The following is a 23,465-nucleotide window of genomic DNA, read 5'->3' as shown; positions in this document are numbered from 1 at the left end:
TCACGCACGATGCGCTCGCCGACAGATCTTGTTTCAACGCCACGTGGCGACGACGATTGCTTTCTCGGTGCTTCTTCGCTCGTGAGAACGTGATTTCACTTCGCGACACGAGAGATCTCGTTAAAATCCACGATACGGACACGTTTCCCCTTACACCGAGGTGTATATAGTATACATAAACACGATTTTCCTTCTTTTAACTTAATACGAGACATTAGGTGTGGAAACCTGCAATCGGCTCGCTTGATTTTGCATTGGGCAGGCGATCGTGTTTGAAATTGTCAGCCATTTGATATCTTGATCTTATTTATCGCTTGGCGATTGATATCTTTTGATCTACAGAACTTATGTGAGAGTAAATTATATATGTATATGAATTAATGAATTTTATAATACTAATACAGGATGTGCACCGAATAACATGTAAGCGGATATGAAATGTTTGATTGTGAAAAAATAAGCGGAAAATTATGACAAAGTACTGAAGGCGAATTCAAGGTAGTTGCGTTTACAGCACGCTCTATAGACGCAGAAATGCCGAACTCGCGTCGTCTTGGCGATTGTATACGAATACCTGAAAATATCAAGCGTCGCATTCGTGAAACGTCGGGGCCCGTTAAGCCCAGAACACCGTACGGAAGAGGGCATCAAATTTATGATACCCTCAAGTGTTGACGCTTTCTCTTTTCTCAGTGGAGGGTGACGGAGGCTGGGTGGCTGTCCCAGATGTCTTCTTACAACATATGAAATGAAATCTTTTTAGGCTTCGTTTCTCAGAAAGTCGAGAAAATGGAAAATTTGTCAGGTATACTGGAATTTGGTTAATTACCGACTCAGTATGAATAAACGATCAGCGGGAGGCTATTCTACGTGGGAAAATAAGTAATAAAAATAAGTAAATTGTAAAAATAAGTAATAAAATTTCCGCTTAAGCCTTAAGGCTTCATCTTCAAGAAGATAGAGGGTCTGAACGTGTTTAGTTAACGGGGTATTCTGGTCTAGAAATTCGAAAAAATCGAAAATTTTTTTTTCATGTTTCCAAAGTTTAGACATTCAAGAATATGCCCTTAAAAGGATTTTTCAAAATTTCAATTATTTTATGAGTTACAGTCATTTTTGTGACGCGGTATCTGCTCCGGTCCGACCGGGACCAATGTGCAATAAACGGTAGACGTTGCCCGAGTACCTACGTCTCAAAACTTTTTTTTTTTATTATTGTTATTTATTAAAATTACAATCAATTCTCGCGTTGAGAATTTTCAGTAATTTTTCTGGCGTGGCGCAGTAACATGGCTAATTATTTATAATAAGTTAATACTTGTTATAGATAAGTATAATTTGTACGTAAGTATTGTAAATAAGTAGATGTTACTTAATTTAAATAACTAGTTGAATCTGTCGTTTAGGTCTAGCGGGTAGTGTCTCAAAACTTTAAACGTGTTTTTCTCGAAACTACTTTTTCCGAGTTGGCGTGCACGATATCTCAAGTTCTAACGAACCGATTTATTTTAAATTTGGTCTGAATATTCCTTATATACTCGTCTATCGTTCGGACCACGGTCAGCTCAAAATCTTTAATATTACTATTTTTTTAAACGTTCGGAATTGTCAAAAAAACGTGCGAAATAAGAAATTTTTTTTCAAACGGCCGTAATTTTGTGAAAAAATGTTGTATTGACTTTTCCAAGATTCGGACGATAGCGGCATCCATACTAATTAAGAATCCGTTCGCATTTTTTGTTTCGGATGACCAGAAGGGTTGATATCGTGCACGCCATGACACCCCATTTTTTTGACAGCACCCACTTTGCCAGCTCGTAACTTTTTAAATATTGAGTTTTTTTCTCCAGTGAATTTTTTACGTAATCTCGAAATATCAATAAACAAATGCTAAAAAGAAGGATAGTAAAAATATTTTTTGTTTCGCTTGTACAGAGCTTCAAAAATCGCCCGAAATTCATGCCTCTAGACCAGAATACCCCCTTAAGAATGGGTCTAGTATACGCGTGTAATAAATATGCAAATTTATTTTTCGCAGAAACAAAGTCTAGCCTGGAAAAATTTCGTTCTACATTTTCATTCTCACACGTAGAATAACGTCCTGTCGATTACTTATTCTTGTCCAGTCCGGAATCAGCCACGTTCGAGTATTACTTGATAAGTTTTTGAACTCGATTTTCTCGAAAACGAAGCCTCATATAAAAAAGTGTTATTCTATATTTTCTTTCTGTTATTTCATAAAAAATCACTTCATGCCTGCACGCGTTACTCGGTCGCAGCCTGTATACTATATAACATCTAAGATTTCCTTTTCTTTTGTAAGATCTATGAAAGCTATACAACTTAAACAATAATTATACAAAATCTAAAACGGTGTCTGTGTATTTATATATTCAATAAATACTATTTTCCAATTTTATATATATCATTACGTATTATACATTTTTATATTATTTATTGCTTTTAAAAAAATTCATTTTAAATATATCATTGTAACACCACTTTGAAATGCTTCGAAACACTGATGTTGCAGTAACAATGTGCAGGAAAAGGTTGGCCTTGTGAAACTTTCATCAATGCAATTTGTTCATGGTGCAAGACACATAATTATCTTCGAGGACGCAAACTTTCTCTGCTTTTTATTGTCTTCGTTTTATCGGTCCTCCAATATTTTTAGTTTTAGACGTTATAATCTAAACTTCTAGTAATTTTATTTAGAATATCAATGAGACCTTATGATAAAAATGCGTTAAAAATATATTAAATATATCACCTTGACACGTTAATTAATCCTTTCGCGTTTACGAGCCATGTATCACTCTCGTCGCGTTTCTTTTCATTAGAACGCACCTACAGCTTCGCATGAATTATAACGCTAATGCTAAAGCGATAGAACGTTGGGTTGCATAAATTAATTCTTATTTTTGGTATCTTCTATAAAAATATTTAATATACAATACATTATGCATAAATATCATCATCCATAAATGCGTCAGATTTAGAGGAACTTATAAGGGAAATTATATGCCTGTTTTGCGGACTTAAGAGCGGCGTTCGACAGGCTAAGCGGAGAGAAACTGGAGGAGAAGATGAGGAAAATGGGGATTAGCGAAAAACTAATCCGAAGGATTAGAGAAATATACGAAGAAACAAGGAATGTAGTGAGAGTCAAAAACTACAACACAAGAGAATTTTGGACCGTGAGGGGAGTCAGACAAGGGTGTCCATTGAGCCCGACGTTATTCAATATATACGTTTCTCAACGCGAGAATTGATTGTAATTTTAATAAAAAAAAAAAAAAAAAAAAATACGTGGCAGGTCTGGAAGAAGAACTACGGAAAGGACAAGCTGGGGGCATAGTGATAGGAGAAAGAAAAGTGCGGTCATTAACATATGCAGAGGATATTGTGCTGATGGCGGACAGAGAAGAGGAGCTAAAAGAAATGTTAATGAGACTCAAAAAATTTTTAAAGGGAGTCCAATTAGAGGAAAGACCAAAATAGTAGTCTTTGAAAAAAGAGGGAGCAAAAGGAGGCAAAGGAGATGGAAGTGGGGAGAGTAAGAATTAGAAAAGGTGGACGCGATAAGATACCTAGGGTATATACTGCAGAAAAGCGGAAGTGATGAGAAGCACATACAAGATAGGAAAAAACAATTGCAATGAAAAAAACATGGAGCGTGGGAGAAAGAATATTCAAATAGGACTACAAAAGGAGAATGAAGATGTTTGGAGAGGTATGGGGCTGGAACATGGAAGAAGGACTGGACAGAGTTCAAAGGAGATATGTGAAATGGATATTAAGTTTAGACATGACAACACCAAATTATATACTGATAGAGGAATGCAAATTAATAGAAATGAGAGAAAAACATTAAAAACAGCAGCAAGGTACGAAGAGAAAGCCCTAGAATCAAAAAAGGAATTAGTAAAGAAGTGTATAAAGGAAAGAGAGAGAGAGAATGGGGGAATGGCCAGGAAGGGGAAAGAGCAAGAAAGAGAAAGAAGGGACAAGAAGAGGTGAGAAAAGGAGGGGCGCAGATAGAAACAGGAGAGGAGTAAGAAAGGATGACAGCAGACTAAATTATAGAAGAAAGAAGAAAGAGAGAAACAGAAGAGAGGGGGAAAAGGATAAGGAAATCCAAGTATAATACACACTACAGAAACATAGCCAAAGAAAAATTACCAAAGTACTTAGAAGGGAGAATGAAATGGAAGGACAGAAGAATACTGGCAAGGTTCAGATGCGGAGACGAGACCAAAGCAAGGGAATACTGGAAAGAAGAGGGGGAACAAGGATGCAGACTATGCAGAAGGAAAGAAGAAGGCCTAAGACATGTAATAGAAGAATGTGAAATAACGGGAGGACCAAAGGACATAGGAAAAACGCTAAGCGAGACTGGAGAAGGTTTAGCAGAACTGAAAGCAATAATAGAGAGGAGAAGGGGAAAAGACAAGAAGGAGGCACAGCAAGGAGGCTGAAGACCAAAGTTGCAATAGTTTTTAGTCATTAGTTGCTAATTTATAGTTCCTAATTTTTAGTTTTTAGAGGTAGAATAAGCAAGGTAGTGCAATAGAATAGAGTGGAAAAGAGGGGAGGTAGACATATAAGAAGAGAAATAGACATAAGAGATGTAAAATAATAAATAATAAATAGAGGAACTTGTAAACTAAATTTTGTCGTGAAAAGATTACGGATGTAAATAAAATTCAATGTGGAAATTGCAGGAATTAACGGTATCTCAACATTGTGAATTTGAAGGTCATGGCGCATTTACTGAGGTCGTTGGTTCTACAAACAAGTTTATGAGGAATTTATATTCTGGCAATTGGTATTCAGAATACGACGACAAGACCTTAGCTAATTCGCTAAGGTACTTTTATTACCTCTGCATGTCGTGTAGTCTTAGCAATATACATACAAGAGAACAAAGTCTTTGAGAGTACGAAGAGATTATAACACTTTTAGAGACTAAATTTGCTTTGCAATCGATTTTTATTACGGTACAAATAACCTTCGCCGTTATCTCTGCAACATATGTCCAACAAGATTCCCACTGTTTCCAAACACTTGAATCCTTTCATTGCGAAGAACTGCGCAATTTTTTCTTGCATCGCGTTTCAAGCCACAAAACAGGCCACGATAAATCATGATTTAAATCTGAATAACAGTCGAAACCTCCATAACAATCTCCTTTACAACCCACTTATTCTAAACAATTCTACGTTTTAAACTCAATGACCCTGTTCGTGAAACACTTTGTAGACTCAAAGGTCGGTTGTTCGTTCTTGAAGAATCTTTTATCTTGATTCTGTAATCTTTTCATAGTCAAATGTCTCGAACAGAACGATATTTTTTTTTTGAGCAATCTCTGGTCACCATAATTGTCCAATACAGCGGTTCTTAACCATTTGTTTATCACGGACCTACTTTAAATAATTTTTTGGTGTCGCGAACTTTTCGCAAAACTTCACTCAAAATTGAAATCCTTAATGTGTCATATATGTATATTTAAAGTACTCGTCAACTGCTCATCAACAACCCTATGGAGAGAACATACATTATAAATAAATAAGTAAATAAATAAGTCAATATTTTTTATTTTATTCTATGAACCGCTGGTTTAATATTTAAATACATTTACCATAAGGCGTCTTAGGTGTAAAGTTGAGACCTTATTCTCAATGGGATCACATTTTGCAACAAAATTTCAAACTTAATTAGATCTGGTAATAACTTCGCGCCTAGGGCTCTCAAAAGCATAAGCACGACCATGCTTTATAGAAGAATCCGAGGATAACGACCACGAAAAATTTGCATCTAATTTGTCTTGATTGCTTTCCGTGAAATCGTTCGACGAGCATCGAGGTAGGATACTAATCGACCAAATAGCTACATAATTTTGGTTAAAAGAGATTGGACCTAATGGCATTTGAGTTACTTTTTTTGCATAGTTTTTATTTACGCGAACATCGAAATCAGGAAAAGCTGTAAAACTCTGACGTCAATTTATCGATCATGTTTCTACGAAGCTCCGTTACACGGAAAAGAACTATAAAATCGGTGGAAATAGTCTCAGAGTAATGAAATTATCGGAAAATTTTCTTCGATAAACAATCTATATAGACCTTTAACTAGTCGTTAAATATTTACCAAAAAAAAAAAAAAAACGAACGAGATAATTAGAAATCTTTCTAGGAATAAAAAAGTATAAATCAGTCGTATCGAGTGACCATTCAATAATTTGTTTGCAACATTTCCAGTCAATCGAAGTTAATGCGTCGCGATGTAAAATGTATTATTTAGTAGAAGATGATTGATGATTGATAGTTAGTTTGCTAATTTCAATGGGCTATTTGTTTTAAGTAGATAAGTCTTTTATATTGCATTTTCCGATAAACTGTTGCTTAAGCTTCTTGATACCTTGTTTCACGTGTTTCGAACGCATTTCTTTGACCGATTCCTTATCGAAACTTTATCTGTTATTGCCGGAGAAAGTCAGTGTAATTTCTGTAGTACACATTTTATACGATTAAATTGTTGGTCTTACACCGTCTTGGCTATAGTTCTTTTATTGCGAAAATTTCAGTCTAATTACTGTGTAATTAATATTGGGATTTATATTAATCATAAGATTATCGGGACTTCGAAAACTACTAATCCAGATGCGTTATCTATATTAGTCAAAAACAAGTGGCATTAATGTCAGCTAGATATATTCAAGCAAAGTAATACTAGAACAAACACTTACGTTTTCCTGTATAGGTAATGTAGACTGCTTATCTTTGATTTAAAGGACAGAATAATTAATACGTTTCATGTTATATACGCGATTCATTCATCGCTCATTCATAGCATTTATCACAAAAAGTGAGAGAGTATATTTTTGAGATATATATTACGGTTCAAATTTATTCTGACAATATATATTAAATAATTGAAATATTTAAGCTAGGATAGAAATAAAATGAAATGCGAAGCTTCCATTATTCCAATACTTATGAGCGATACTTTATCTACATATAAAAATATTAATTAAAATACATATATAAAGGGAGAAAAACAATCGAGGATTAAAGATCTCAAGAACTGAAGAGAAATTTTCTTTTAAAATAATTAAAGATTGAATTTCTTTTCTCTCTCAAAATTCACATTTTCCAACAATACCTTAAAATAAGGATAAAACATTACGTCGATTAGGCAGTAAGTGGACAGCTTGAGAGAGAATTCACAACAATCATGCATATACGTACGTCATTACTCCGCCTCCGATATGTCATCTGGTGTTAAATTTAAAACTACACACCATGATATCACCGAAGTGTACAGTACTTGTTATCTTATAAATATTAATTTTTATTGGCAAATAACAACTCGTTTATTTAGAAAAAAACATTTAATGAAAAACATGCACAGGAATACACTAATGAGAATATGTAACTTGATATTAATAACTTTTAACTGAAGATAATCGTGGCGACTCTTTAGAAAACATTTTGAAACTTCCATTTATCTATGACGGAAATGTACATATTAAGCGAAATAATAAATGCAGATAAAATAAGAAAGCTTATGGTATAGTATTAGATTACCGATAAGATTATATCGAATGAATTCTTTTTAATCTTTTTTTTCTGTTTTCTTAACTTTTTTGTGTTGCAAATGTCAAGGATTGCGACGTCTTTGATCATAGGAAAGAAAATGAAAGATAAATAAAAGACGAGAAAAAAATCTTCTACGTAAATTTTATATAAAAAATTATTGAAATTCACAAAAGTGCATCATTGTGGACCTAGAAAATTTGATTAACAAATCACGTATTGATTATTTAAGTAGTTCTAGGGTTAATCGAATTTGTATTTTCGTTAATTCATTCCTTTACGAAATAGGAAAATAGCTAGAAATTGTCTTCAATGGTTCCTAGAGGGATCTTATACAAGAAGAGTTTCCTTATCGAACACCGATGGAAAGCGAAGGCAGACGCGAAACAATGAGACGTATAACCTGTTGGTAACGTTTAAAGGCAACTGCTAATTGTTTCTGATAAATAAAAAATGAGAACGCAGTCCCCGTGGACTGGCTGGCTTGTCCACGGGGAAAGGGTGATACTTGGCCGATAATTTTCGATTTCTTGCTTCCTCATATTCTTTTTTTTTTAAACACGTTCATGACTCATTTCTTATGCAACATCGAGAGTTGGCGGAGTTAAGGGACCGTAGCTGCGAAATTTTCACTTTTCGATATCAGCGACTTGCGAACATTCTCAAATCATTTTGTAATACGCTTTAATAAGTAGCTTCGTTTATTACAAAATAATCCTTCTGATTAATTCACTTAACCTGAATTGAACGTCAGGTAAACATTCTTATCCAATTCCAACTGAAAATAACAAATTTAATAAGTGAGAACAACGAATTAAAAGTAAACTGACTCGGTCCAATTTCCAATTAATCTTTCAATTCCATTTTTTAAACGTAATTTTCAATGAAAACAATCGGACAAATTACAAAACGACCTATGAAAATCTGCTATTACAGAGGGAAAAATTCCTCTCCCACAATTAACAGTACTTAACTATGTATACGACCTTCAAGACTAACGAAAACGAGTCGTTAATTTGTGATTATGTGTGAAATCGTGTATGACCGAGTGATTAGCATAAAATACAATACAACAGGGAGTTTCCGACAACAAACACGATCCTAATCCGGAAAGCAAGCGTGGAAACAGCATGACTAAGCCCAGTGTATCGAATTAGCGATGCTGAGGAAATTCGCTCGAAACTGTTGAATGGCAATGTTTCCGCGAATATTAGCACGCTGTCGATAGCGAAGGTCTTTCGTCACATGCTTGTCGTAAATCGTTCCCCTTCTTCCCCTCTTAGCTTCTGATCGCGCGTGATCGTACAGTAAATCAACCGTCGGAAATCTATTGCAAACATCTACTTGCGATTTTTCATCGTGACGATTCCGCACTCCTGTGTCTCGAGAGGCGTCGTTACATTCGTTGTTCACGTGAAAACACGGACGAAACGTGACCGGTTGGTACCAAGCGCGGAAAAAGACATTGTCGAAATGGTCGTTACGCGAACCTTCTAGTATAAATTACCATTCTTTCGCGACTGTGAAACGTTGATTTATCGACAAGGCGTAGGTAAATTTACAGAGCGAGTGGAAAATCTATTGTCCGACAGTTCGATTTCATTGCGACGATTTGTTGCAGACGATATCGTCAGATGATATCTTGCAATCCTATTTACTGGCTGATTGATTTTACAACGATACAAACGCGCGATATCTTTCTTCACAGACCTCTTGCTTTGTGTTTCGAAAGCGATAGATATTCTATATCCTACGAAAATTTAAAGGCAATCACGCCTTAATTTAGTTTAGTAATTTTTTTTTAATTTTGATTAGTTGACAGCAGTTCTTTTTCTCGGCAAGCTTTGTTTTGTTTTGTCGGTAAAACAGAAAATCAGTCAAGAGACTAGTGTACTTTGTATTTTATTACGAAAGCGTCATATTTTAAAATTTTCCCTTAGTTTGTAAAACGAAACACGAGTGAAATAGTTAAGATTAGGAAAGGTCACTAAACTGCATAATTTTTTTAAATTACCCATTGTTTTTTATCAAACAAATTTACACATTCATAGTTCTGGGACAAAAGAAACTATGTTATATCGCATTGTCTGTTCCGTAAAGTTGCAGTTTCGATAAATATCGTCAACTTAGCATCGTACTTTATCACAGTGTTCATAGAAGTCAACGTAAAAAATATGTATCGCGGGCAGACATTCTGCGATATATCGAGCATGCGTATCAGCGATGACGTTCAAACTGAACGTTGCAGCGAAAACGAGTCCTATCAGTCAGGTAGACTGCGAAGTTGTTTTTATCTGTCCAGACGATTATTCTTTTGAATAGTGGTAAACGAGATATTAAATGGCTATGTATGGACTCGGTAACGGTATATTCGATTCGTTTTACTGGGCGAAAGTATCGGCGAGACTGCCGGTACCAGGAGAAACTAGCGAAAATTTTCTCCTGGTCATGTGTGTGCATCCTAGAAACTATCTTCAATCGATATTCGATCAATAGATCGAACGAGAACGCCATGAAACTTAATTCGAACGATCGTAGAACTATTCGTTATCTTATTGATATTACTGGAATGTACATTAAAATTTCAAGTTGGGATTCTGATAACTTCGATATCGCTTTATGGACTTGAAATATCATACTGATGTTATCAACTTATGTAGCTTAAATCAATTAACTATTATTAAGTAACTGTAGTGCAATTAAATCGAAAAATTATAAACTTTTATAATGCAGCATGATATATTTTATGACAATGTCCTTGTTACAAGCTCACATGAGCAATATGTTGGGAATTCTACATTTTATGCTCGTATTTAACTACGTAGGATTATTACCAGTAATGCAACCGCAACACCTGTGAATGCGTTTCCGCTAATACGGATTAATATTCAATTTGCAATTTAGTTTATGAAATTCTACTGCGCATTCACAATGACTATCAACCAATGCGGAAGTGATCGAGGCCTCCGACAGTAACGTGCAATAGTCATAGATAAAAGTTGTCACCGGAGTGTACATCGATTTATAAAACATTCGATAAGTTCTTGGAACTAGTGCGAAATGCTTACGTGTTTACTGATCAAAACGTATGGTGGCGCAGCTGAGTTATGCAATCGTTCCCACCCAAAAGCTTGTCTCTATTCCATGGTGAAAAAAAGAATTATTCATAAATTTATAAAAACACTATTTATATTAAACATATCAAAGGCAATGATCAAATATTTTTTGCACTTATCCATCCGTGGCCTCTGAAATCGGATTTTAAAGGCTTTAATGTACTTCTAACACAGGATTGAATTATTCAAAGTTGTGACTCTTTTGCAGTACATGTACGAAATATTCACTATCTGCGGTTGTTCTCATCCGTTACCAAACGGAATCTATCGAATCGATTCAACGTTCGATTTTATCCGAAGACTCGATCGTTGCACAACGGCGAACGGTTGAATATTAAGAGGAAAAAATAGTTTCGATGGAATGGCAACGATAAAATGCGATCGCGACAGACGATAACGGTACATACGACTACCGTGTGAAAACAAACTATGTGTGCCTTGAGCGCTGTGTAACGTCGACTGACAGCTTCACCTTTTCGACGCGTTCTCCTGAATGTGAAATCTCGTTCCGTCGTATTTTTCTTCTTCGTGTCCTTTTTACTTTACTTTCTTTCGAAGCTTTTACAAACCTATCATGTAAAATGACCGTTACGCCGTTACAGCAACTTTAGCATAAACTGTTTCGAAAATAATATAGCAATTGAGAAAAGTGATACATATTAGGTGGAGGAAAAACTGAAGGTTTCCTTCAATTGAAACGAGACTCTATTTACATATAGATGTGGAACTGTTTAACACGCAACGACTCACGTTGGAATCAAGGGAATTCTGCGTAATTATGAATTCTATTAAACGTAAACCGAACAAAAAAGAATTTATTACGTGCATACAACAAAAATTTATATATAATATATAAATTTGACGATTAATGGATAAATGAATCTTATTTTGTAAATGTAAATAAAAAGATAGTAAATTCTGAATGTCTCCTGATTTCGTAAAACGATATCGGAGTCAAACAGCCAAATTGAAGAGAGACAGTAAATTGTATAATTACTTGTAGAACATTACGATTAACCTGTTACCTGCGGAGTTTCGTTTCAAAAATCCCTTACGTGGCGCGTAGTTAAAATCAAGCAATTACGAGTATACACGTCAACCGCATCGAAATAAGGTTTTGAATTTGCGTGTATACACGTCGAACGCAGTTAACTGGTTAAAAGGTAATCAAAAATAGATATAGAAATTAATTTTCTTCTATTAGACACGATGGAATGGATAGTGAAATCTGTAACGTATAATGTAACAAAGAGTGAATAGTAGCAGAATAGGACACAGTAATCGCTTTCAACTGAATTGTGATAACCACGCCGATCTAGCTTTCAGGTAACACGGATATCTGTTACAGCTAAAGCGCATGGTCGCAAGGATGAAAGTGAAATTAATGATTGCGATCTACATCATTCATTCGCTAATGTTTCAGCCGCATACAAATAAGCCAGAACTCGGTGCCAGCCTACAACATGGATAACACATTTTTGCGATTACTTGCCAACTGCATTTCACAATTCAATCGAACGCGATATTGCGTGGATGAAATTTTGATTTCATCGTTCCTTCGGAACACTACCGTTACGCTGCCTGTACCTAGGGAACATGACGCCAGCTATGCAACCAATACTTTTTTAGAACAACCGTTTTCTTGGATGAGTCGCGGTCAGCCATCTTGCCGATTTCTAGTTAATTATAGGTGCTGAACCGACGCTCGCTTAAACACATTGAATTTAAATTTATGAGAAATTAAACGATACTTTACTTTATTAAATGTTCGAATAATCTTTTCTCAATGAATATCTTTTTTCCTTCCTTCTTTCATATCATAAGAAAAGTTATAATTTGGACATTGAAGAAATTAGGTCGAACCGTTTAAATTAATATAAATAGTGCCAATGATAAGAGAAAGTTTTTTTTTAAGCAGTTCTACTTTCTATCTTACCTATAACGTCAATTTCGTACAATGTGATATATTTTTTAAGGAAAATTGGCCACGTACGATTCAATGTTACAAAGAATTGCACAACTATGCGTAATACATTTATTAATCGCTTAAACGATAATTAGGTAACTACAATTGTTGTTCAATTAACATAAAAAAGTGGAATGCATCGAATACATATACATTAATTATATACGTATAATTCTTCTATCTAGCATTTACTGTGCTGATATGTACTGTTGGATTCATTTACCGATTTAATAAACGCACATCCTACCATTCTATTTCGTAACACGTGTTTTTGGTATATCGGCTACCGGCTGTACGAACGGCCAGGATTTCAATGACGTCACTGTAATGCCGTAGTTGTACAATATACACAATATGAGCCAAGAAAATCAGAGTAACGTCATTTTCAATTTTATGAAATTTTGTATGATTTTTCGACTTTTGGCAGAGAACACGTAACAAGAATAATAATACATAACTACGTTCATAATACTAGAATAAGAATAAAACTCTTTTCGTACTCTTATGTAAACTGGAGAAATAAATTTCAGTCGACTAATTCTAACAAAACTCTCTAACCGAAAATGTTACTTAACATAGTAATATAAATAGATTGACAATATAATTCTGACAATCAGCAAATGGTACGAGCGACGATCTGTCTATAAATCAGACGGAATGCAGACTTGTTTATCGGAGTTAAAATTCAAAATTGAAACTCTGCATTTTGCCAACATTCGTTGAAATATGTATTTCTAAATGATGTATTACCGTTTTTATGGTGCATGTCAAGATAAAAGCGTCTCAAGATACAACTGTTACGAATGTTAAGTTTCTTTTAGTACCGTCTGTGGTATTTCAATGATACGGTTTTTTCTCTCTCTTTATGAGATCATAATTCCTTATTGCGGTTTCCATTGTTTTTAGTGTGTATTGTTGTCTCGTAAAGACAGACACGTTAGTAATATCGCAGTTACGCAAGCCATAAATTGTTTGGACATTCTGTTAACAGAATGTTAAGTGCTCGATTTCTGTTTACTTTAACGATCCATTTGTTTATTAAGATTGAAAGCAAACAAAATTTATTAGGCACGAATGTTACGATATTTAACGATAATATCGGACTTTTATTATAAAAGTGATAAATCTCGAAAAATATGTTTCCCTACTTGCTAGAGAAACATCATCATGAGAAATTTTTAGCTTAATCATCAATTTGTTTATTGGAATTAAAAACAAACAAAATTTGCCGATAATATCGCCCCTTTGTTATAAAAGTGAGATACTGAGTCTCGAATAACCTCGAAGAAAACGCTTTTCTATCTACTAGAGAAATATTACTATGACATTAAATATCGTTATGAGAATGTACGTTAGCATATTTCAATTGAATGTCAAAATTGATGGTTTAAATCGTATCACTTCCAAAGCAAGAATGTGATATAGTGAAAAGAATAGCTACATTTGATACACATCTAGAGATATTCATTTTTCGTGTTATTATTTTTCAGTGAAAGATCAAACGATTAAAGTAACCATCGACCTTGTTTACATTTCATTCCCTGTTTCTCCTCAGAAATATACAAGAACCTAACGTGATCGGCGATTACCATTCTTTCTCGAGTTTTTGACCCAGAAAAATGTCCCAATTTTTAAAACTTCTTCTCGTGTCTTTTTCCTTCTATACATAATCATATCTCTCACTCACTCTCTTACGATTACTTATTTCGTGAGCTTGGTTTCCCACTTCGTATTTTACCTTTATCTATTCGGTTAGTTCTTTAATTCCTCCTTAAGTCTTATCTTCCCCACCTTATTTATTACTTTGACTTTTAGTTAAGTTTATTATGGGTTTAATTTCAATCTGATTAGAACTAAAATTCTTTTTATACGCCCGCTATACTATCGGCCATTCGCCTCGCACCACTTCCGGACGCCATTGTTTGTCGCACGATTCTCAGAAGCCTCGGTTGCATTCTCCAATTTATATTCCAGTAACAATTTTTCCGATTCAAGTACAAGGTATATACTAGAAAATAACTTATTCATAGACGGTTGCTATTTTTGCACGTGGTCTATATCGTTAGTTCGCTCAGAGAATTTACCTTACACTGTAAAGACCGTCTATATATATATTTTCTATAATGTGAATATCATAATTAGTCAATTAAGTTGTACTATTTAGTAAAAGCAATATCACAATATAAAATAAAATTTTAATCCTTCCCTTAAAAATAAGCAAGACGCATAAATATCATTTTATCTGAGACCAACATAACCTAAAAACTATTAATTAAAACGTAAAGACAAATTTTAAATAGAGCTAATATCAATTTTCTATTTCTAACTTTCTATTTCAAACTGATTTCCTTTACAGATGTTCAATGTTTCTTGGTTATGTCGCGTTTCCAGCAAACGGATGATACGAATAGCAGTAACGAGCAAAATTTGGCTCGATCGACAAATCAGATAAGAATTCACACGATCCTAGTCGACAACGTCATCCCATTACGCTTCCATGGTAAACGATGTTTGCGCAAGTACGAATTTTGCAACTTGCTGCCTACGTGTTTTCTCCGGATACCGACCGATCTCTCGCTACGGTCTCGTCGCTTTGCGCATTCCGTGACTCCCTGAGACGCTCCAACGCTAATGTGGAAACCTCCAGGGTATTTAAGTCCTACCAGAGAATGTGGCTTGAGTGGAAAAGACAAGGAAAAAAGAAAGGAAGAAGAAAGAGATCTTGTCGCTACACGGCGAATGCATTCAGTGTCGTGAAGTATTATTATCGTTTGCGTCGTGATATTCTTGGTGGCCTTTCGCGGTAGAATTTCGGGGGTTTTACCAACGAAATTCAGGAGAAATTATGGTGGCGTTTCTAGTATCCGCCGCTAGAGTGGTTTTTGGCAGTTTTATTCTAGTGATTTGTTGCCTACCTATTGATTTGATTGTTTCTTTTTCTCTCGTTGATTTGATTGGCTATTGTTTTCCTTTCCTCTTCTATTCTATTTCTTTACGTTAATTGGCAGAGATTTAAAAGTGTTTGTTGTTGGACTATGAACGAACGGACACAATGGCGACGCTTCGGTGGAAAGGTTTTGAAATACGCGTCACGCTGTTTTTCCCGTTACGGACGCGAACACTATCGACCGAATTCTTTCGTGATGATTAGCACGGAACAATTAAAAGCTTATTGGACGTGTTTCAGTGCTAATTGTTATACGATGTTTTACAAAATATCGCAAATGAAAAGGGGACTACGAAAGAAATTAGCTCAATGGAGTGTTCACTATATTTATATGTCCTTTGTTACCATTTCATTTATTAATAAAATAAAATAGACGAAAGATCGTAGAAACAACATTTAACAGCGTTAATAATTTATTCATAATATACATAACGTTTAGGTCTAACTTCAAAGCGATTACCTATTCGTTTTCTTTCTATTTGCATTGCAGCTGCACATGTTATGAAATCATAAAAAGACTACGATTAAATAATTCAAAATAATAATATCGTCGATCAATAGCTGGCCTATCAGAACGATGATCGTGAATGAAGTATTATGACCGAAAGGACACTATATAAGATCGCGTAATTACACTGAGCTCGTTTTCCCGGAGTTCGCTGATGCATCCGATAATTAATTTTAATGATGCATTCGCGTAACGAACAAATGAAAAATTCACGTTGCTTGGAAGTCTATTCTTGGGCTTGCGCGTAAGCGTCCGCTTATTCGCGTCGTTGCAGATCGTGGCCACAGGGGACAGGCACGTGTAACCGCTTGCACACTGCAAAAAAATCGCGCCGCTCATCTATGTCAATACGCGTACGCGTACACACGCACATACGTTGCTTTGCAACAAACGCTTTGTGTCGAGGATACAACCAAATAACGCGAAAAGTTAACGGATAAAATAACTTTGTCGCACGATTTACGCAAAATATACATATACAGCAGGTACAAAAGATATTAGCACGTATCCTTATCTTCCAATGAATTGCTTTTTTTATCAAATTCTACACTTCATTTTCATAGTATCAAATTGCAGTCATATGAAAGTATTATTAAATGATATGAAATCTATTATACTTGAATTTAATTAATTAGTATATAGATGTAATAAATATAATGGTATGCCAATACTTTTTGTAGCCATTAGCCCATGTATGCGGGGGATGTGTTCCTTTTCTATTATAAGTTAAGTAATTTCTTATTAAAATAAAATAAAACAAGTCTTATGTTGAAACGAAACCTTTTTAGTATCGTTTATAGTTGACACTGGCAGTACTATAAAATATACATATATGCGTCCCTCGATTTAATATATGTAAATATAGACACCAAAAGGGGGACACCTGAATGTTTTATCATTGAAAACACGAGAATCTTGTCAAGGCCGATATTCCAGACTTTGAAGGGTACACGCGATAACGCGAATTTATTCTTAAGGTTTTCCTCTCGCAGAAACCTTGTACTATGTCTTTTAGTGAATAAAAAGACCAATCTAGTCAGCTATGCTAGTGTTAGTTCGATAAATATTCTTATAACGCATTATACGTTTTAAATCTATCGTAAAAGGCTTTTTAGATTAGAACTTTTTGCGCAGAAGCAACACATCCCGCGATAGACTTCTGGAGGTCAATGTTGTTTTTGCGAGGAGGTATGTATTGACTCAATTTTAATTTGTACTTCGATACCTGGAGACGATGAATCAAAGTACCTTCTGAAAATATGATGCAACGTAGATATACCTGATTACATAATTGAAGATAAATACTACTGAAAAGATTACTGAGCGACTCGCAGAAGGAAACGTTTCGAAGAAGGTCGGAAGTTGACCGCGATAAATTGCGTGGCGGTTACTGATGCAAGTAATAACACGACTATGTATTAGTTAAGGTTGTCTTCGTGCGATGAAAGTAAAATTGGTAATAACAATCGAAACAAAGAGCGTAGAACAAAGGAGTGTATCGTGCATCAAATTATGTACAGGGACGATCGTGTGCGTCGATAAAAAATATTTTCTCGCGGTTGTGATTGAGGTTAAGAACGTAGTACCGATTTCACGTGATCTTTATTCCATCTTGGTTTCATTGATATACGTTTGTCAACAAGTGGTTAAGGTGCTCCATTAACAGACCGTTGGTTAGGATTTTATCTAGTCGATTATCAAGGAAGATATATTTCCAGGTAATTTTGAGTATCTTTCTTCGCCATTGAATCCAAGTGAGATACAGATACCTGATACACTTGTTTATTTTAGACTTATAACGTTCTCCTGCACAATACTAACAAGTTTATAATAAATTTAACTAAATTTTTATAAAAAATTTTATACAAAATTTTATAAAAAAATAGTTTAATTATTTTATTTAACAAAGAACGATGAAATTGTAAAAGAGGAAGAAATAGCCTATAATTCATATGTAAATCGTTAATCGACTAATATTATCAGCTAATAAATCACTGTGCAAAAGGATTCTTGTGGAGATAGCGACGGCTGGTTAATACGGCTTTGTTATACATAACATACATATCTATATTATGATATTACCAGACACAAAGAGATCAGTGATGACTAAGGGGGATCACTGAGGAATTTCAATTAAGTACATACACTTTGTCATCATTTACATAATCGATGATTATCGAGTGACCGTTACAACGATATTTCCGATTGCGATCTCGATCGAGAAACACTTTTGAAACGATACTCTGCCCCTTGTTTCTTTCTGTTGACGCCAGTAATACTGTACACGAGTCGTTGGCCTGCCGCCCAGACATGAAATACATACATATACACAAACGAAGAAAGAGCAACGAAACGATTCAACTGAACCAAATCGAAGGCAGAGAAGGATAGAACGAGAAACGGTGAAACGTTTCGTGGCTTGGGTCGCAAATTCAAACGCGGCTATCTTTTCGTTTACACCGCGCACGCCAATCCATTATTCTCGACGACGTTCACTGTAGGGAACACTTAAATCATTATCCAACACACTTACAACTCACGAAGAGGCACGCGAGATGTTTTATTCGAGTTGTACGAGTATTCATACGTTTTTTGTATTGATCGACAATGAAGCTCTATGATCAGTATGACATATTCATACAACCCTGAGAACCTATTAGGTTAGGTTCATAAGTTCGCGCGGTTTTCATTTCATATTGAATGTAAACTATACATTTGCTTATTGCCTGTGTTATACGTCATTCGATACTTTTTGTTCTATTCTGTTACGGTAATAAATGGTAATATTAAAATCTAATTTTATATTGATTTCTTGCATATCACTATGTCAATTTATTTTTATAAATGCAATAAAGAAATAAGAGGCAAATAGAAATCCATTCATCTAAATATTACAATGGACACTTTGCTGGATATTTCGTATATTCTTACATACGTATTTTGGATTTTTCAATATTTAAATTTCTGATAATTACATAAACATCTACAATCTAGATGTTATAATACGTTAAAAATACCCGAATCGATAATAAATATCATTTCAATGCAGCAGATGTCGTATTGTAAATTTAACAAAAGTGGCCTTTTGGTGAACCTAATCTATATAGTATTATGTAAAAATCAATGAGTTTAATATTATCTTTGTCAGAATGCCAACTACTGTTTAAGATGTTAGAGGATCTAATAATATATAATGAATAATTATTCCTCCACAAATACTGTCAATATTGTATTTGTCGACGAAATGGTTGCACAAGCGTCAGTGTGGTTTATCAATATTAGCGACTGAATGAGTTGTTTGAACATGCTGCAGTCGAGCTGTTTGACTATCGTTTTAGTCCTCGAACATAAAAGAATCGAAACATCATGCAGTAGAAAGTGATATTAAACGAAACAACCATTGATCGATGTAAGTAAATTTACGATAAAAAATTGCTTATAATTGTTATGTATTGAACTGTTAACTATGTTTTTACTTTTATTTACTTTCATTCGCAATCAATTAGATAGCTAAATGGATAAGAAAAGATAAAGATAATGCGTGATTGAAATCACAATTGTTCTAATTTAATTATGTATCATTATTGTACTTAAATCAATTTCTTCTAATAAAAAATAATATGAAAATGAAATTCAAAAGGAAAATGAAGATAAAAAATTTATGCAAACAATATTACATTGTTCTATTTCACGGTTCATATTACAATTATATTAAATTTTCTTATAAAAACATTTAAATTATTGCTGAGAGTAATATATTACATCTTATATACTTTTCAATCAAATTTGAATACACCATAATTCTTATATTGATAAGAGTAGATATAACGTAATAAGTACTAAAAAAATCTGAATTATTTCTGAGAGTAATAAATTATATTCTATATTTTTTAAATGGTACTTTGATATACTATAATTTTATTTCAAATAAAGTATTTCAAGTACAGACAGATAGTGTATACAAGACACCCTATATGAATCGAGGAGGGCGCCAAGGGAGGGGCCCTTCTTTGTCAGACGGGCTCTGGGCTATGACCTCAACGGATCGTCGGGCCTGAGGTAGGCGCCTCTGACTGTGAACGAAGCGAAGCTTGTTGGTTTGCTTGTCTGTCTGGCCAGTTGCCTGGCCTCGTTGCCAAGCAACCGTAAAAGCGTCACCCTTTGAATCTCTAAAATTCTTTACTCCTTACATTGAACCTTCTACAGAACATTATTCACGCCACAAGTCGATCACGTTTTCCACGTGAGAAAACGATCCAGTTTAAAAATACATGTGAAAGGCCAACGATTTTAGATCCCGCCGTTATATATTTAGAAAAGTGCACGTATTTATAGCATATCATTCGGTAACGTATAAAATCAACCGTTACAATACAAACATAGTATGTATTATTTAGTGTTTCCTTGTGGTATAATACGAGAAGATGGTATTATGTGACTCCATTTTGTTTTTAAATGAGTTTTCTAAAAGTAGTGAACTAATTAGTTTATTTACCGTTGTAATTTAATCCTAATTCATTCCTTTCTTTTGTATCTATGGACTCAAAATAAAATATGAATTTACATTGGGGAATTTATTTGACTGCATGTAATTTGGAATACATTTCTATTAATATTTACAAGTAATTGAAAAAGTTTAGGAAATTTTCTGTCATAATGATGTAATTACGTCTTCAAACTATGTCAAATACACTTCAGAAACCGCCTGCAATGAAACTGAAAATGGCTACTGTAATATTTAAAGAATGATAAAGAGCTTTCAAACATGAGACCAAAATTTGAAATTGTAATACAGGAGTAAACTGAAACGCTTGCAATTTGTTCACACCTACTTTTACATCTTTTCTACCCAAATTGCATTTAATTAAGCTATTGTGCAATATTATTTTCGTGGACTTTCAAGTTACCGACAGAGTAATTTCTCCACCATCTTTAAAATTTTTATTATTTTCACTAATATCCAATCTTATTTAAATAGATAGAAAGATTTCGAATAGGCGAATCAAAATTTAGAGCGAAAAATCTCGTGTATTAGCAACGATTCAAATTTCCTATATTTTCTAATATTCAAAATGACGAAAGAAGAACACGATTGACTAAAAAATGACACAAAAGACGTAGCAGGGTTAACGACTCTAAAAAACCTGTTCTCTTGGCTAAGAAAAAGGAAAGAATGTTTACGCATATATTCTCTATTTTACAGTCGAGTCTTTCTCTTTGGTTATACGGTGGATTAATCGACAACCAATGTAACCATGAACTTTTGCGTGAAGTCATCATAGCGAATGAAACGGTTAATCATTAAGAGCGTTGGGGGCAAATAATGTATCACGTCGCGCAGTGCCACGTGCCTTTGTATCGCGGTTAATTTTGAACTACGTCGATTTTACTGCTGCTAATTTTGCCAGTTTGACCTATGTTCTGAGTTGCGACAGTTTGCGATGCGTGACATCTTTCTTTCTTCTTTAATGGATTTTTGTTTAACCCTTACAGACTATCATAAATGAAACTTCCATGCGAATTATTTTGATTAATATTATCGTCCTACAATAGTATCGTCGCAATTGTATTCCTTTTCTTGCGAGTTATACATTAATACTGAGCTACGAATGAGAATATACATTTGATATTTCAATGGAGATAAGATATTTTAACCTCCGCGATCAGATGGCTGGGTCATTCTACAAATTTTTGAAAATTCGGTTAATCGTCACGTTTATATTCTGAATAGTTTCATAGCCTCTAAAACTGTTGGTTATACGATACAGCTTTTATAATGTTTCACAGTTGCATAATTTTCATTATATAGTACAATCTCTATACCTTTGTAATTTCAGATTCCGTTACTTTGTACTAAATATATAACAAAGTTATAATGAATAAATACATACAAGTTTTCCATAAAGTTCCTAACTATAACATTTCTAACCTTACCTAACATACCATTTACCTAAATACTACAAACATTTACTGTTAAAGGCATATGGGCATCAAACGATTCAGTAATATTCATCCACGCTCGCCAAAGCGTTAACGCTGAACAAGTGAAAAAATTCGAATAGAACAACGAACACTTACCCATGTGAGCGAGGTCGATGATCGGCACTTCGCACTTGCTCAGAAGAGTCTCACAGGTTTGGGTTACAATCGGAGCACTCGTGCAGCAGCTCATCTTGCTTGTGGCTAGTTACTCGGTCGAAATGAGATTTCTGTTGCTGTCTCTTTCTATGTTACTCCTTAACTAGTTTCCTTCTTCGTCTCACGGTCTTCGGCTGCCCTCGCAATTTCGTATCTTGTCCCCGATCTTTCTCTCTGTTCCGTTCACTCGATCGCTTCTTTTTTCGTGCGTGTGCCGCCCTTTTCTTCCCCCTATAACTCTTCTCTTTCTTTCTTGTTGATCTCTTGTGTGTGATCGCGCCGCTTAGGTTCGATCAACTAGCACCACTATACGGACGGAAAATACGTGGGTCGTGCTTAATGCATGTATGCCGATCATTCAACCACGTGCGAACTCACCCACCGAATGCCACAATTTGGAGCAAATTCACTAGAATATCCAAGAAAAAATCATGCTATCACTATGCACACCAATGAAGATTTCTTAAGTTATAGCCTGGACATTCTCCGAATGAAAGGACAGCTCGCGAATGTAAACGATGACGTTACCGGTTTTTTCAAGAAGGAAAGAACACAAAACAGACACGGTGTCACGGCAACCCTAACGGTAGCCGTAAGAGACGAGTTTATTATGGGGCTGGTGGTGTGGCAGGTAGACGTATACGTGACTGTGAACTGGTGGGCACATGCTACGATATCGACAGAGTGGCAGATAACCGACTACTAACAAAGAACGTAACAATCGTAACGATCACTACTAGCAAGCTAACGCTTCTTGACTGAACCGACAGCGTTCGCAACTAACCGGCGCGCGCGCCTGTATGATGCGAGCGTGGCCGAAATGGGACGGAGAACCGCGAACAGCTCTAGTGGGAACCGAAGTGCGCACGAACGCTCACGAAGTTTGTCGAGCGTGAGAGTGGGGGGCGTTCAGATATTCGCGCGCTCGCATCGAATGAGAAACGAATCAATTTGGAGGAATTTTTTGCTTTTATTTGTATAATTCTAACTTTATTTACATCTTAATATCGTAACATACGTACGTTTCGGTACTTTCATTTACATTATAAGGTATTATTGTATGTATTTATTATATTTGGAATATTGGAATTTAGAGTGGAGAAATGTTATCCGATGTATTTCGGAAATAATAAACTCAATTGAATTTTTTATCATACAAATGTGAAAATACCATCAATTCCGAGAGTTG

General features: G+C 34.9%; 1 protein-coding gene across 1 annotated transcript in view; it reads right to left on the bottom strand.

Annotated features, from left to right (window-relative positions):
• LOC117159355 (uncharacterized) overlaps positions 1-23,465 on the bottom strand; it is a 35,277-nt gene that overhangs the window by 10,764 nt on the left and 1,048 nt on the right. The window contains exon 2 of the mRNA XM_033339095.2: positions 22,217-22,685. Coding sequence (XP_033194986.1) covers positions 22,217-22,310 — 94 coding nt within the window. The 5' untranslated portion in view covers positions 22,311-22,685. The remainder of the gene's footprint in view (positions 1-22,216; positions 22,686-23,465) is intronic.

Source organism: Bombus vancouverensis, chromosome 14 (genome assembly GCF_051014615.1).
Source record: "Bombus vancouverensis nearcticus chromosome 14, iyBomVanc1_principal, whole genome shotgun sequence".
NCBI lineage: Eukaryota > Metazoa > Arthropoda > Insecta > Hymenoptera > Apidae > Bombus > Bombus vancouverensis.
This window is presented reverse-complemented; position numbering and strand designations above follow the sequence as displayed.